General features: G+C 47.1%; 1 protein-coding gene across 1 annotated transcript in view; it reads right to left on the minus strand.

Moving 5' to 3' along the window:
• Positions 1–696: 696 nt before the first annotated feature.
• The window catches only part of Tbx15 (T-box transcription factor 15), a 92968-nt gene continuing 76316 nt past the window's right edge, over positions 697–17348 (minus strand). Inside the window, exons 7-8 of the mRNA XM_070007493.1 lie at positions 10461–10558; positions 697–1598 (exon numbers count right to left, since the gene is read on the minus strand). Of these exons, the coding sequence (XP_069863594.1) occupies positions 811–1598; positions 10461–10558 (886 nt within the window). The 3' untranslated portion in view covers positions 697–810. The remainder of the gene's footprint in view (positions 1599–10460; positions 10559–17348) is intronic.

Raw genomic sequence — 17348 nt, forward strand, 5'->3', positions numbered from 1 at the left:
GTGTTTCCTTCATTTCTTCTCTTCACAAGACATCACTGGGCCCTCTCCACAATGGCACACTGAGTAAAGAGAGTCAAGAGTAACCTCCCCCCCCCAAAAAAAAATCAACCTTTTCCAGGAAGCCAAGTCCGGCTGCGCGGCAGCGATGTCGTCCTGCCTGGCTTGGAGTGAAGGCTTCCAGAGAAGCCCTTCTTCCAGATGAAGGCTGAGATGCCGCAGACAGAGGCTAGCTGTTGGCAGGCAGGCATGCAGTCCATGCTGCAGTCTGTAGCCCAGTTTCTGGGGAAAGCACCCATTCGGAGTCTTGTGCCAGAGTTCGCCCAGCCAGTGTGCAGCATGTTGGGGTGTGTGAGTTGGTGTGTGTCGATGTATGTATGTGTGGAATTCTGTATAGGTAGGTAGGCTCTGTGTGTGTGTGTGTGTGCACGTGCATGTGCGTGTGTATGGTTTTATGGCATCTACCTGCTAGCATCTCCTTTAACATGATCAGAAAATGATCATCCAGTCTCTTCAAAGGACACTCTGACAATAGACGAAGCTTTCTAAAGCGAAGGCTTGGAAAGCAGGTGAGCGGTCACTGAGCTGCGGGTGCTTTACACTCACATCCTTCAGCAGCTGCCAAGTGTCTCTGGTGGGTCTTCTGCATGTGTTTTCCTCCTATACACACACACACACACACACACACATACACACAAATAATAATAACAATATAATAATAACATAGTTACTGCTTTCCAAAGGCACTGGGGCTCCCAAAAGGAGGATCTGCGCAGGAGGCCGTGGGGGTCTCGATGCCATCCTGGCAGCACTCTACACCATGTGCACAGACATCTGGGAAGAGGAGGAGCCAGGGACGGCCCCGTACTGCCTGCCATCGCAGGTGCTGGCTGCCTGCTGGTTGTTGGGTGAAGGGCTAATCATGTGCATGCCGTGGTCCATCCCCGCGGGCAGGTACTGCCGCTCTCCAAAGGCCCCGTTGGAAGGCGAGGAGCAGATTAAAGTGCTTTGGGAGGCACTCAGTTTCTCGGGGCTTGTGGCCAGCCTAGGGGATGTGGGGAAATTGTATCCGTACAAGTTATAGGGGTTGTGCAGGGGGAAGGCGTTGTAGGAACTCTGCTGCATGTGGCCACCCCCAAACATGTGTGGGGATGAAGAGCTGGAGGCCGCGTTGCCCGCCTGCATGACGTACTGGAACTGGGAAGTGGGGAATGACCCCAGCTGGCCACCGTAGGCTTCCATCTTGCTATTGCTGGACAACGAGGAAGGAGCTGGGATTCCTGAGATGAGCGATGGAGTCCTCTGAGCCATGAAGGTTTCAGAGGGCTGGGTGGCAGACGCGGGGCCACTCTGAAGCCTGTTGTAGCCACTGTCACTCAGCCCCGGGTAGCTCTGCAAGGCGGCCATGTTGCTTCGGGCACAGGGCGGGTAATCGGAGAGGTTGAGGTTACACAGCTGGCTCTCCCGACAGCCCACGTTGAAAGTGTTGGGGGCCAAATGGAAAGTGGGAGGAGAACAAGATGGAGATAGAAGATGAGAAGAAGCTGAAGGGGATGGTGTCCCCGTGCTGGAGGTGGTTGGGGACGTGCCGGTGCTGCCCCCTGAAAAATGAAACAGAAGTGACATTGAGAATTTTAGGACAAGTCTGTCTAGGCCCAACCCAAGATGCACAGGACACCACACAGACACCTTTGAAGGTGCGAAGAGGGGCTGGCTTTGGCAGAACTGTGGCACTCTCTTTGACCACATATTAGTTATCAAGATAATTTTATTTTATTATTAAGGTGTTGTACTGAGGTTATAATTCCATAAGTCAGGCAATAAGTGCAATTCATCTTGGATGGTGTTACCAAAGAGTAAAAGAGGATGAATTCCCCCTCCCCCCAAAAAAGCACACTGAAGTCTGTCTTTTTCTGCAAAAGACTTACTAAGTCTTACTTTTAAAAAAGACAATTGAAATAGGCCGGGCACTGGTGGCTCACACCTGTAGTCTTAGCTACCAAGGAAGCTAAGATCTGAGGATTGAGGTTCCCAAACCAGCTCAAGCAGAAAAGTCCATAAGACTCTGATCTCCAATTAGCCACCAAAAAGCCAGAAAGTGGAGCTGTGGCTCAGGTGGCAGAGCACCAGTCTTAAGCAAAAAAGCCACGAGACAGCATCCAAGCCAAGTGATAGCTTAAGGCTGCGGGTTCAAGCCCCAGTAACAGCACCAAAAGGAAATAAAGGGGGAGAAAATGTGGCAAAAGGTGTGTGGAAAGAATGATCTTCCTAGACCTCCTCTCTCCCAGGAGCAGGACGAAGTGCAGAGCACCAACTCTCTGCCTCTTTCCTGGTCAATGCTGGGCCTGAGTCCTCACTGAGTTCCTGAGTGAGTAGCTGCTTGACCTTCCCTGCAGTTACCCTGATAACTTTCCCTCCCCGCCATTACAGTACAGTGTCAGGATACAGGACAGCTGCCACCCCTCAAGGTATGGGGCACCCTTTCTGTCACCCACAGTGTTTGTCCAGGACTCAAAGACCCTAGATACCAGAAAAGGGTAAAGGGCATTTTAGGTAGAAAGAAGCAAGATGAAGCTTTTTATCAGTGAAGAAAATCTGAAGAAGATCAGCAAGATTCCAGAGATTGGGTACCCAAAGAAAACACCCAGAACGGGGCTGGGAAGGTGGCTCAGTGGTAGAGCACTTGCCTTGCATGCCTGAGGCCCTGGGTTCGATTCCTCAGCACCACATAAGCAGAAAAAAAAGCCAGAAGTGGCATTGGGGCTCAAGTGGTAGAGCGCTAGCCTTGAGCTGAAGAGCTGAGGGACAGTGCCCAAGTTCAAAGTTCAGGCCCACGACCGGACCCCCTGCACCCCCCCACAAAAAAAAAAGAAAGAAAGAAAACACCCAGAACATTCTAGAAAAAAAAAAAGCAAGTTCCAGGTGAGAGTCAAAGGGTAGGTGGCCTCAAAGATGAACTCAGAAGTAAGCTGGTAGTGGGAGAAACACAAAATGTCAGCCTACACTACTAGTGCAGACAGTGGAACTCACTGTCGAAGTAAAACAATACACGGCTCTTTAATTTTATTTCGGAGTTAGGTCTTTTTATAAGCAAAGTTAACATCATCTCTTTCTTGGTTAAAAATAACTTGTCATTGGACAAGTTCAGGAGATGCTCCTTCCTCTTTCTACCATTTAAATTCCTATGAAAGGAAATAAGGTGATCTGTTTTTTTCTATATGATAAAGCCAGTGTTGTGAATATTGCCAACTGCTAGCTATAGTCAGAAGAGTTCGAGGCTGATTCCAGGTACCCTGACCTCTGCCCAACTTTGAGCAGTGCAGCCTTCTTTCTACCTCTTAGCTGTGAAATGAAGGGCAAGAACTAATGGACTTCAATTTCTGCCCTTCTCAAACTGGAGCTGTGTCCGAGGCTTACAGTCATGTGTGGTGTTAGTGGCCAGGGCCAACTTCCAAGGAACCCTACGAAGGAGTTGTGAAAGGGGGAGATTCTGCAAGGAATCTGCAACTCCTCGAATGCCTGGTGGCCTCTCCCCATGTGCCCTGAGAAAGCTCAGAGCTTCGTTTCTTCTCCTCTTTCCCCTACCCCAGCCCACCCCCAATGCCAGGAACAGCACGGCAGTAAGTGCTCTGGCACCAATGGAGAAATTTGACTCTGGCTGTAAAGAGATTTGTGTTTTACGAGACATGTACCTGGTCCTCCTCTCTTTGAAAGCCCGTCCTGCTCTCCCTGCTCTGGTGTTTATGAGGCCCCTGAGGAGTGGGGACCACCTGTTCAGCCCGCCTCACCATCCCACCATCCTGGGGTAGACACAGCTCCATCGGGGCCCCGACCCTTGGTGCCCTGCAGCAGGAAGTGTCCAACGAAGCAGATGACTTTCTATAACTCTAAATGGCTTTCTCAGATGGAACAAACGGTACTGATTTAAGGCCTCGATGGGTTTCACTACCCCCAAAAATAAATAAATAAATAAATGAAATAAATAAAAATAAGAAGGGAACTATTAACAAGTTACAGGGATTTCTGCTAAGCAGATGAGAGGCACATGTTCAAAAGTTTATAGTCAGCTTGCTTCGGCTTTTCAATGACATTCACTGGAAATGAGAAGTAGGTGGCCTGTTTGTGGAGCTTTGGGGAGGGTGAGGCCTCCTTCCAGATGAACCAGCGTTTGAAGAAGGGGGTGAGCTGGTCCAAGGGAGGGTCACATGGCTTCTATCCACTTTGAAGAAATGTTCAGAAAGTACTCCATACAGATAATAGCTTTTCTCTCCCTACCCCTCCCCCGCCACCGCTGTGCCCAAACTCCACAAAGAGAGAGAAGATGATGGTATCCATTTTGCGAAGAAGCAAGCTGAGATACTGAAACATTTTTATTCTCTTAGGATTGAATAGCTCATGGACTCTTAAAAGGACTCAAAGTGCCAGCCAGTGAAAAGGAGGCTTAAAGAGATGGCCTACCCCCACCCCACCCCCACCACTCTGCATTCTAGTACTTGGCTGAGCAGAGAACCTGCAAAACCGAAAAGCCAGCACAGAAAAGGAGGCCAGGCTACATGAACACAGCAAGAGTCAACACTGCCTCTCCTTTTTGATGCCCTCCTCTTCCCTTCACCCTTCTTTCTCTCTGTATCTGCCGGGTCCCCTCAATGTAAATGCATTTAGTGAACAAATATGTAGTGTCCACCTGGACAAACCTGTTTGCAATTCCAGCTATCTCAGGGACTATGGGACCTGGGCAAGTACACCTCTTCGAGCTTCAGGTTCTATAATCATATACATGGATTCACTAATGTCTCTCTTCTAGGAAGGTTTGAGAAACAACTGAAATCCTGTATACTGCCCAGCAATTATCACAGTGTGTGTTGTGGACATTAATTATGCTCTTTTATGAGAGGAATAAAGAGGAAAAATATCTGGACACCAGTGGGTCATTGCTGTAACCTTAGCTGCTAAGGAGGCTGAGATCTGAGGATCAGGGTTTGAGGTCAGCCCAGGGAGAAAAGTCTATGAAATTCTTATCTCCATTTAACCAACAAAAAGCTGGAAGTGGTAGTGTGGCTCAAGTGGTAGAGTGCCAGCTGTGAGCAAAAAAAGCTAAAGGAGAGCATGAGGCCCTACATTCAACTCCAGTACCTTCAGAGAGAGAAAGAAGGGGGACAGGGGATAATCTTGAGGCATCTGGGTCCTAAAGATGGAGCTCGAGTGCAGGCCTTTGCCGAGGGAGCTGAGCATCCTGGGTACCACAGCCACAGAGGAGAAGAACAAGCCCTTTTGTTGCAGATAAAGTCATCTCCATGCTTCTGTGGAGTGGAATGCTGGACCATCTGAGCCATACCCCCATAGGCTGGACCAGCTCTTGATCCTTTAGGACTGAGAATGCATCATCCTGAGTCTCCATCTCACAACACAGACCTGGCTGATCACAAATAAGGAGCTGGGTATTTCCCTCTGACCACCGACGTCTTCTCTTCTGAGATGATTAACATGTACTACAACAAGCGGCGGAACTTTCTCAAGTGTCCCAAAGCCCAGCTCCCAGGACTGGAATTCACTTAGGGGTGGAAGGAGAGGAGGTAAATTCATATCCAACATTAACTGGCTCCAATACTCAAGGCAAACAGCCAAAACCACCCAAAGGAATCTGTGTTTAGCAGTGATCCCATACGAGGACAATAATCTAGAATGTTCTGCGTACCGTGAAGACAAGTTAAATGTGACCGTGAAAATCCTGAATACCAAACCTGCTGACTTTCGCATCTTCAAGTCTATCACTTCCAGATTGTAGTATGGAGGTTTTCACATAGTTTCCTTTTGGGTTTATTTGTTGTTTTTCCTCCCTTTTCTCCCCACTCCTCTCAAAAAAAAAAGAAAACCAACTCCCATCTGGGCTAGTAAATTTCTATGTCATTACTTAGTTCCACAAGTCAGATTCTTCTCTCCTCTAAATCAATGGCATCTGTCCCCAAGGAGTGCTGATTCACAGTATGTCCCCAAGTTTTCAGACAGGAAAGCGGCAAAATATCAGCAGTCACAAACTCACCCCAGGGAACGAGCCCAGGGGCTGCAGAGATGAATGGGCCTGGCTGGCACTGCTCATCTTGACTGAGGATAATTTCTTAGTTGAGATGAATGCCCTTCTCCTAACACAGTACAGTGCATGTGGAATCCCGTGGTTTCAATCTTAGACTCCTCGGACCTCCCCCTCCATAATGTTCAAGATATACATAGATCCAACCGGTCATCAGAAGGACACAAAGGTGGAAGGCAATGGGTGTGAGAAAGAGCACAGCATGCTTGGAAAATAAAAGTGAAAGCCAGGAGCCGGTGGCTCACACCTGTAATCTTACACACTCAGGAGGTTGAGATCTGAGGACCGAGGTTCAAAGCAACCCCCAGGCAGAGAAGTCTGTGAGACTCTTACTTCTAATTAGCCATTCATCCAAGAAAGCTAGAAATGGAGCTGTGACTCAAGTGCTGCCTTTGGGCAAAAAAAAAAAAAAAAAAAGCTCAGATCCTGAGTTCAAGCCATAGTTCTGGCACAAAAAGGGACGGGGGAGGAAAGAGAGAAAGAGAGAGGCAGATAAGCAGGCAGGCAGGCAGGAAGACAGGAAGGAAGGAAGGAAGGAAGGAAGGAAGGAAGGAAGGAAGGAAGGAAGGAAGGTAGGAAGGAAGGAAGGAAGGAAGGAAGGAAGGAAGGAAGGAAGGAAGGAAGGAAGGAAGGAAGGAAGGCAGGCAGGCAGGCAGGTAGCCAGGCAGCCAGGCAGCCAGGCAGCCAGGCAGGAAGGAAGGAAGGAAGGAAGAAAGGAAGGTAGGAAGGAAGGAAGGAAGAAGGAAGGAAGGAAGGAAGGAAGGAAGGAAGGAAGGAAGGAAGGAAGGAAGGCAGGAAGGTAGGAAGGCAGGAAGGCAGGCAACCAGGCAGCCAGGCAGGAAGGAAGGAAGGAAGGAAGAAAGGAAGGGAACGAGGGAGGGAAGGAATATGGAATTCAAGCAACAAAGTGGAGTCAGCTAAAGCTAGTATCAACCAAGGATAATAACAGGAAATGCTCACTGAATATTTAGTCCTAAGCGCTCGTGTAAGCACTTTATTGCCTTATTTAAGGCATTAACTTGGCTAGGAATGTGGCTTAGTGGTAGAGTGCTTGGCCTAGCATTCATGAAGCCCTGGGTTTGATTCCTTCAGTACCATATAAACAGAAAAGGCTGGAACTGGTGCTGTGGCTCAAGTGGTAGAGTGCTAGCCTTGATCAAAAGAAGCTCAGGGACAGCGCCCAGGCCTTGAGTTCAAGCCCAGGACTGAAAAAAACAAAACAAATAATGCAGCAACTTGTCTCATTCTCATTGTCACTATCTCCATGTTAGAGGTAAAGCCATGAAAAGGTTAGCACACGCTTGGTCTCAGGGCTTCTGGCTAGGGGGTGGGCATCAGTGGGAGCTGGAAGGGCAATTAGAGAAGGTGAAGGGGTAGACATGGCTGAAGTACTTCATAGACACATGTGAAAACAGAACAATGACCTCTGATGGAATCGTTTTCAGAAGGGGGAAGGGAGATGAAGGAGATGAAGGAGAATGATAGAGAGACAGAATGGTCAGCACACATTGTATGCATGCATGGAAAGATCATATCACCCTTGTACAACAGTCTAAAGGAAAGAATATATCTTTCCTAAAAGAAAGTAGACAGTGGTCACTGGGGACATTAAGCAAGTCGGCATGTGGAGTTGATGTGAATATGTTTGTGTTTTGCTGGGCACTGGTGGAGACTGTCTTGAAGGAAGATGTAAATACTCTGGAGGACTCCATCGTTATCCAGGTGAGCCATGGTAACAGTTTGGAGTGTGGTAGCACGGGAAGTTAGCAATATGGACAGACTGGAGGACCCTATGCTAATGGGGTTTGGAGTGGGGCAGGGAGAGAAATATCCAGCAAATGAGCAGTGGATCTGTTCTCAGAGAAGTTACCGGATCAGTGAGGAAGACCACAGACTCAGTTTTGGACACACTGAGCATAAGAAACATTGGGGAAAGACATACAATGTATCATCAATTCTCAGTGGAGTATCATATAAACTCTTATCTGAAATGCTTAGGACCAGAAGTGTTTGGAATTTGGGATTTTTGTTTGTTTGTTTCAGATTTTAGAATATTTGCCTATACGTAGTGAGATACGTTGTAGAACAGAACCCAAGCCACCACATGAAGTGCCTTGTTATTTCTGTGTGAGGCAATTGTTGCATGCTGAGTAACTTTGTGCATGAGACCAAGATTCCTGGTCTGTGAGGTTCCTCTGGTGGTGTGACATCAGCATTCAGAAGGTTTGGGGTTTTTTGGAGTGACTCTGATTTGGGGTTTTGAGGTGAGTGCTGCGCATGCCACATGTGCTGCTGTTTCAAGGATGGTTGACAGGTTCTCCCTACCCTGACAGGGTGCCAGCCGGGTTGCAAAGGTGAATTCTTAAACACCAGCATGCACCTTCAGTCATGAGCTGACACTGATCCTCATCTCAGAGCTCCAACGCTCCTGCGCACCTGCGCACACAGTCTCTGAATCACTGTAATGACCTCACAGGGTCCAAGGCTGGATTTTTGCTTCTCAGGATTTTGCTACTGTGACTTGCTCACATCTGACCCTTCTCATTCTAATACAAATCAAACTGATAAAAATCCAACTATCATAATCCTGATGCTTTAATTGCCTGACAACCACCGAGTGTCTAGTCCATGTCTGCTAGCATCGGAGCAGAATGGAAGGCTTTGGAAATGTCAGATCTTGTTTTCCCCAGAGGAGACAACTTGCCAGCTCAAGTATCTCCCAAATTGTACCTTTCAGCACAACTGTCAAAGTGCTTAGATTCACTACTCATAAAACCTCTCAGACTGGGTCACACCGACGATTCTGGAATGCAGATTTAGAAATTGAGGCACAGGATTTATTCATCAGAACAAGACCAAATTGTACTTGGCTTATTATGGGCTTGAGTTCCTATTCCTTTTTTCCTCTGTTGCAATGTTTCCTCAGTGATTTTGCTGGTTAATCTCAATTGTCAACCTGATTGGATTGAGAGGCGCCCAGCCTGGGCCTCTCCTGCCTAGGCCTCTCCTGGGCCTCTCCAGAGGTGATTAGATCTTACAGGCTCTGACTTCATCAATGGCTTAACCCATTAATAGATTCAAAACTCAGATGAATCAATGTCCTACTTGACGGACATTAATCACCAGCGGCCTTGGAAGGATAAACCTTGGCCCTGGCTCCTGCCTGCTACTCTTTTCCCTCTTAATCTATCTGGAGAAAGTTTTGCCAACAAGGAGAGTGAGTGAGGAGGAACATGATTGCAGTGGATTTTGGGTAAGGAGTGAGCAGCACAAAACGGAGGCACAAAGTCCACTTAGCACAACCAGGGAAGAGGAGCGCTCTTTTAGACATGTGTTTGGAAAGAAGACAAGTGCAAGTTTCCACGGGCTTCCGGCAAGCAGACTCTTGTGACTACAAGGCCTGAGGACTCATCACCACTTTCCACAGCTAAGGCTTTTCACATCTACAAAACTGGAATAGAAAAATCACGATCCTTTCAAGTGCCTCTGAACAACTGCTACCATTCCATCTCCAGTACCATCACTCATACACACCCCGGCTCTCAGGATAGGACCTTGAATGCAGATAAAATCTGGGATATGTGTTGAATGGAAACCCCTTTGGACAACTACTTAAAGAAAATATGTGTAATACTTAAGGACAATTTTAAAGTCTTATTTCCTTTTTCTTTTTTTTTCTGGTCATGGGGCCTGAACTCTGGGCCTGGGTGCTGTCCCTCAGTTCTTCAGTTCAAGGCCAGCACTCTACCACTTGAGCCACAGCGTCACTTCTAGCTTTTTCTGCTTATGTGGTGCTGAGGAATTGAACCCAAGGCCTCATGCATGCAAGGCAAGCACTCTACCACTGAGCTACCTTCCTAGCCCTTAAGTCTTATTTTCAAGTGGTTGCACAAAGGGGTTTAACACAACATGTCAAGTTATGAGCGTACCGTACCATGATCCATGTCACCTGTCTCCTCCATCTGTCTCCCATCTCTCCCCACCCCACCCATCCCCTCCACTGGCCTGGCTTCATTTTCACATATGGAGGGACATTACAACCGCATCCTCCAACCCTTCCTTGTTTCCTGCTTCTCTCCCCTTCCCCTTGCCCTCACTTCCCTGGCACTCCCCCCTCACTCCAGCTTCTTGGTGCTCATTTTGTTAGACTGTAAGGTTTATTCCTCAGAGCAGTTCCACTACTGGAAAAATGCTGATTCCAGACCCGGTGTGGCCAAGAGCTGCCACTTTGGTTCTTTATGCACCCACGAGCTTGCTCTGTTCCAGGAGCCCTGGGCTAGCTCCTGTCTTGGCTGGGGGCACTATGCAGGACACTCAGTTCACCTGGTACCCTCCCCAGCCCCATTCCTGAGCAGAGGACGGGCCCAGGCTTTACCTTGCTGCTTCTGCATGGTGGTGAAGTCCTCAAAGGTCAGGGTGCGCACAGGCGGTCTCCAGAACGCATAGGTCTCCATGATGGCTTCAAGTCCAGTTCTGGAGAAAGGGGAAAGCCAGAGAACAGAGCTGCAAATTATCCCAAGAATTGCGCTGACTTTTAAAGAGCCAAAGGTGGTTGGGGGCTAGTGGCTCACACCTGTCTGAGCACAAAAAAAAAAAATGGAGACTCTTATCTCCAATTAACCAGGAAAAAAAAGCCAGAAGTAGATCTGTAGCTCAAGTGGTAGAAAGCCAGCCTTGAGCAGAAAAAGCCCAGTAAAAGACAAAACCTTGATTTCAAGATGGTTAATCTGGCAAGTGTTAAATGCACAAGAGATATCACCACCCAGATAAGTTAGTCTAGAAAAGTACAAGGTACCAATGACGCTGCTTACAGGAAGAACAGAGGTGCCCTAGTAGGTCGTTAAAACAACAACAACAACAAATCCATAACTATAACAAAATTTCACTTTGTCCCTTCTTCAGAATTTATTGTTGCACATGAAAAACAGCATTTGAAGTGTTAAAAGTCAAGGTCACTACTGTCCTTGAGCAGAGTTCAGTGATGATGGCCTCTCCAGTACAGGACACTGCCAGCCCAGCCACTTCATGCCTCCGCATGTACACCACCATGCACATCACCACGCATGCTGCCACTGACAAGTCCATCCACACTGAGCATATGAGAAGGGCAAATGAAACGCATATGGATGTGGATTCAAGGTTTTTTAAAATTGGGGGAAAGGAAATGAGGGAAAATGCTTGGGTAAATTTTATCAGGGGACATGGTGTGCATGCATGGAAAGACCACATGTAATCCTCTCGAACCATCAATAGGTGTTAATAGGTGTTAAGTTATAGAGTAGGTGTTGGAGGCTCAGTTGGTAGAGTGTCAGCCAATGACCAAAGGGTCTGGTACTGAGTTCAAGTCTCAGTCTCAAAAAGACAAGAAAACATTATAAAGCAAAGGAAGGTGTCTTAATCCACAGAGATGGATACGCCAAGAAGGAGAATAAGCAATCAGATTCACTCAAGTTTCTACCACAGCAAGAAACAATGACCTGAAAGCCAAGAAAGGACTTGGTCCCAGAAGTTATACTGCCAGCCAGAACAACAACAACAAACCTTTCTTCAACTATGTGTCAGTGATTCTTTGTGTATGGTTTAGCAATCGAACAGGTTTCCAAGGATCACAACCTGTCAGGCTTCAGGAAATGTCTAGTATTTTTACAAGCATATTCCTTGCTTATCACTGCAGGTTCTCCATTGGTGTTGAATATTGCATACATCAGATGGTTGTGTGTATTGTCTGCTATACCCTTCTGTTCATTGTACCTTCTGTTCATTGTAGCCATCTTAGCCATCTATGTCATGATTCTGACAATATTGTTTTGGATAACAGCATATCTTAACTGGCACTCCATAGCTCAAAACATGGTGTTGGTTGGGGCTTCACTTCAAGTTTTAACATAGCTTCTTCCAATTCTTGGGTTAAAAATAAGTGCTACGGAAGGTGGGAGGTTGGAGAGTAAGGAACAGTAGATTGCCTACGTCCTTCCTTTGCAATGCCACTGGAAGGGATGTGGGGGCCCTTCTCAGAACAGCCTCGCTTTCTCTGAGGCAGTCATTTACAGAGTTGCATGCTTTGAATGACAGGAGAAACGTTACATTAGGTGAGAACAGACCATCTTTCCTTTTCACTGACAACAGGGTTCCACGAGATTGTTCTTCAATGAGCTACTAACATACTGATTGGCTCTTTATTTCGGAACATTTTTGTTTCCTCTGTGGACAGCCCTTACTTGCAAAATTAACTTTCTAACGTCTCCTCTGGAATCCTGGAGGCTTTAAATACACCCACATTGGCAAACCAAACTCTGTATTTTAAGAAGAGGTTCACAGGAGAGAGTGTTGCATGGTGTTTATTAGCTGTTAATCTGTGAGAATAGGAATAGAAGATATCTCCCAGCAGCCACCCTACATTAATACTGAATATAGTACATGAGACTATTCATGGAGAGAAAGAGCCCAAGCAGTTAGGGAGTTTAGAATAATAAGGGGCTGGGCTGATGGACCATGTGGAGCCTTGACGGATAAAAGAAACAGAAAGGCCCAGCTTAGCTCTTACGGCTCTGTTCTGGAATGTTGGCAGCCCACCAGAACCTCTCAGGATCCCCTGTAGAGTAGATACCCTGCTCCACCTTCTATTCTGTTCTTCCCATGAGCAGGGATCCCAATGAGAATACAACACTGCCTTGAGGACAAAGAGCAATGCCCTCTCATCTCAAAATAGAGGGCTAGAAGGCTGTAACGTGGAAATCACACACACACCAGTGTACTGCCAATGCTGTGTTTAATGAGCAGGTAGAAAATGATCTTTGATCTATGTAGCAACTGCAGAAATGATTTGATTTAAACCACCCCAACTGTACACTGGAAAGGAGTGACCATGTACTATGTGGCTCGATCTGAGGCCCAAGTATGAAGCTGATTGAATACTGGAAACCCATGAGTGTTGTCTCCTGACATCAGATGTCTTCTGACATCTGATCATCTACTCTTTGCTTTTCTTCCTCTTGGCAGTGGTGGGGTTTGAACTCAGGGCCTTGTACTCGCCAAGCAGATTCTCTATCACTTACATGACTCTCCAAACCCTCCCCACAACACACACACACACACACACACACACACACACACACACACACACACACACACACACACACACACACACACACACACACACACTTTATTTCTTCACTTTTGAGACAGGGTCTCACTTTACCTCCAGGCAAGTCTAAACTGCAGTCCTCCTAATTGTGCTTTCCCAGTTCGCCCAGATGACACACATGCACACCATGGAATATCACAAAGTTTTTGTCTGGGCCAGCCTGGAACTACAATCCTTCGAATCTCCGCTTCTCAAGTAGCTGGGATTACAGGCTTCAGTCACCACACTCAGCCCAATGCTGAGTGTTAGTCCAGCCTCTGTGGGCATATTTTCTTGAAAAATTATTCTGGTTTTTTTTACATGTATTAGAAAGTTCTGTTACATTCTGCTGCGATCTCTGTTATAACTTTTACCCTCTCATTCCATTACCAACAGATACATGAGGAGAGGGCCAGACATTTCCCACAGGAGGTATCCTAGCCACATCTCAGGGAGGCCTCCTTTAGCTTAAGAATGTAACATCCATGTCTGGTGTCAGGGGCTCACACCTGTAATGCTGGCTACTCAGGAGAATGAAATCTGAGGATTGTGGTTTGAAGCCAGGCCTGGCAGAGAAGCCCAAGAGACCCTCATCTCCAATTAACCAGCAGAAAGTCAGAAGTGGGAAGTAGCTCAAGCCTTGAATGAAAAACAATGAAAAAGAACAAAAGCAAAAACATGAGGTCCTGAGTTCAAGCCCCAGGACCAGCACAAAAGAATAAATAATAATAAAGCCTCCAGCATATCACATATGGGTACATCCATCTTTAACAAGGGATATTTTAGTGTTAGCGTTGGGGACAGAAGGGTTCTGACTTCTCCCCAAATAAAGGATAAGACCACAGTATTACTCACCACATCCATCTTTCCTAGATCTCCACCATATACAACATAATACCAGTGTCCCAACTGTGCCTTTCCCAACCTTTCCTCTTTCTTGTCTAATTCAAGAATCTTTCTCCATCTCCACCTAGAGAAACTGTGAAGAGGGAGAGGGGGAGGGAAGGAGCGGCCAGATTGTCCTTCTGGAAGCAATATCATATGCCCTAGAAACCTAGGGACTGACTCTAGTGTCACCTAAGAACTGTTCCTTAGCATGAGGATCTCCGACAGACACACAGGAAACCCCCGCACATGAGAATCAGGCTACTTCTTTCCCTCAGCCCTGGGGACTGGATGACTGGGAACTGGAGAGCTAAGTCAAGTAAACTGCATGGCAGATAACATACCAATCAACTAGGCTCCGGCCAAGGAAGGAATGTTCTAAGAACCGAGACTAGGTCAGGGAGGCTGAGCTCAGGGAACAATGGCAGAGAGCGGTAGGGACAGAGAGTGTCTGTTCCATGTGAAATGCTCAGACATTGTTATTCTCTGTTTGGTTTATGCCCTGATCTCCTTTTCTTTCCCATCTTATTCTAGTATTTGGAGAGAAAAAAATCTCAAATCAGAGCATGCCATTATTTCAGACCTACTTACAAGGGAGCTCAGCGACCTTGGACTGTCCTTTCTCCATTCAAGTGAAGGAATTTTTTGGTTTTGTTTTTTGCCTTTGTTCTTTTGTTTTGTGCCAGTCTTGGGGCTTGAACTCAGGGCCTGGGTACTGTTCCTGAGCTTTCTTTGCTTAAGGATAGTACTCTACCACTTGAGCCACAGCTCTACTTCTGGCTTTTTTTTTTTTTTTTTGGTGCTTATGCGGAGATCAGTCTCACGAACTTCCCTGCCTGGGCTGGCTTTGAACCACAATCCTCAGATTCCAGCGCCCTGAGTAGCCAGAGTTACAGGTAGGAACCACTAGCACCCAAGTAGGCACAGTTAAACCTTTCACATTTTTTTCAGTGGATTGAGAATTTGTTTTTCTGTCCACATTATTCAGGATATTCTAAAAAACAACAACCAAAAAACCCTTCCCATCAGAAGTCTGCAAATTGTCTAAAAACCAAGCCATCATTCAAAACACGTATCTACACAGTGAACTAGCTGTGGTGATATGCCTCTTTGAATGGCTCCAAAGAGAAAATAATCCTTGGAGTTGAGTTATGACAATGCATTATACACATAAACTGGTACATTGAGTTGAAACCCTTTGAACAGCTAATTAAAGATTATAGATATAATAAAATTAGAAACTAAAAAAGGACAGTCCATCAGCTGATGATGCATTGGACTAAAGTAAACTAACTTTGGTTTTAGTATTTGTAGTCACCAAAAGGGTAGAGTAGTATTGCATGAAGAGCATGCTCTGAGGCTAGACTGCCTGGGTTCAAATCTCAGCCCTGTCTCCTACAGGTGCAACCTTAGCCAAGTTATATAACTCCTCCCTGCCTCACCCCCCTTAGCTGAAAATGGAAATAGTGATGAGACCTAATCCTAATGGTTACTTAATATGCAATTGATTGGGGATGAAAAAATTCTATCAGAACTCAGAAGGAGAGGCTGAGGACCACTGGTCCAACTCAAGCAGAAGAAACCCCATCATCCTGCTAGCGTTGTGGTGTTCTTTTGCTGTAAGTGGAAGCTTTGGGAGCCCTGTGGGTCTGGGTTAAACGCTGAAGGAGCACTACGCTACCTAATTGCTTTGCTCATTTTCTATTCAAAGAACCAAAAAGCGTGCCCGTGGAGCCCCTGCAGGCCTCATTATCTTGTAGATATTTCAAACTCAATCTGTTAGCCATTAGAAAGACGTCATTGTGTTCAATGACACCATCCCTGGTCAAGAGCCACAGATAATAAAACCATTGCCAGCTTTCTCTGGCAAAGCCCAATGGCCAAGAGGACAATGGTGGAAGAGGTCCATGACAACAGAGAGAGAGAGAGAGAGAGACAGACAGACAGACAGAGAGACAGAGAGACAGAGAGAGACAGAGACAGAGAACAAACAATAAGGCAAAGAAAAATAGTAAGTGCACATTAAACGACCCCAAGTCAGTGGATATAACAAATGCTATAACCTGGATGGAGAGTGGGAGTCCAGCTGCGCCAGGTTCCAAAAGAAGCCCAGCTCCCTACGGCTGCCCTGACCACTTCTACAGCTCCTAACCTATGCCAGGGACAAGCAGAGAGTGTGCAAAACCTCCAGGGTACTCGTAAGGTTGCCAGGGAACGAGCTAGGTGAGGTGGGCTGGGAAAACACAGTCGCTGGCTGTCTAGAGAACAAGCGGCAGGCCTGGCAACTGTGTGGGGCTGTGTGGGTCACTGTACTGGTTAAACCAAGACGCATGGTCAGCGGACGGGCCCCCAGCTTGCTGAGACTGCATGCACAAAGGGGCGTGGCCCCATCCTCTGGGTGGATTTGCAAACTCTGAACGCGCACACCTTTCCAGAAGTGCACTGAGAGATGGTACAGCCACACCAGCAGCTTCAGAGGGGAATCCGGACCCTTCCCATGTCAGATGCAGCATGGATGAATCGGTGCTCTCGTTTGTATGCTTCTGGCTCGAATGGCTACATGCAAGCAGGAAGCTGAATCGTAGGAAATAACTGATACGTTGTCTTTTATTGTGGGTTTTTTTTTTAACATTATTTGGGAATCAACTAGGGGCCTCACCTCCAGGCTCTCTTCTGTACGGTTATTGTAGAGACTATGTCTCTTGATGCCTCTAGAGACGATGGAATGGGTATGAGGCTGAATGAATCGGTTAGAACTCACTTGGAGGACAGTGACTCCCCAGACGCTGGCCTGCTTAACAGGAAGTCACAGGTGTGTGGACAGCACTGCTCTCTGCAGGGAGGCAGGCCTGAAAGGGCGTTCCTTCCAGACGCAGCAGCAGATTGTTCATGGGTTTGGGTTCGAGTGAGAGGAAGGAGAAAAAGTGGAGGCTTAGAGCCAGGAGCACGTCTCCCATGAGACCTGTGGAGTGGCAGCCAGTCTCTTCCAACGCCGAGGTCCCCAAGCTCTCTGCTCTGCCCTGAGGACACCTGTCAGCCAGGCCACGCCCATGGCTGAATGTGGAGACCCTGGTGCCCGCTCCCAGGAAAGGACAGGGGGTGGCAGAGCCCCCACCCTTCCCTCTCCCCAGCCTCTGGGAGAGACAGGGGTCGACAAACCTGAACATGTTTTGGTTTGAGGTTTGGCAAACTCCCTCACTCCAAAGTATTCCACAAATGTTTTGTGTTCTGCAAAACCAAAAAACACTGGCCGAG

Source organism: Dipodomys merriami, unplaced genomic scaffold (assembly GCF_024711535.1).
Source record: "Dipodomys merriami isolate MVZ:Mamm:240054 unplaced genomic scaffold, mDipMer1.0.p SCAF_7, whole genome shotgun sequence".
Classification (NCBI taxonomy): domain Eukaryota; kingdom Metazoa; phylum Chordata; class Mammalia; order Rodentia; family Heteromyidae; genus Dipodomys; species Dipodomys merriami.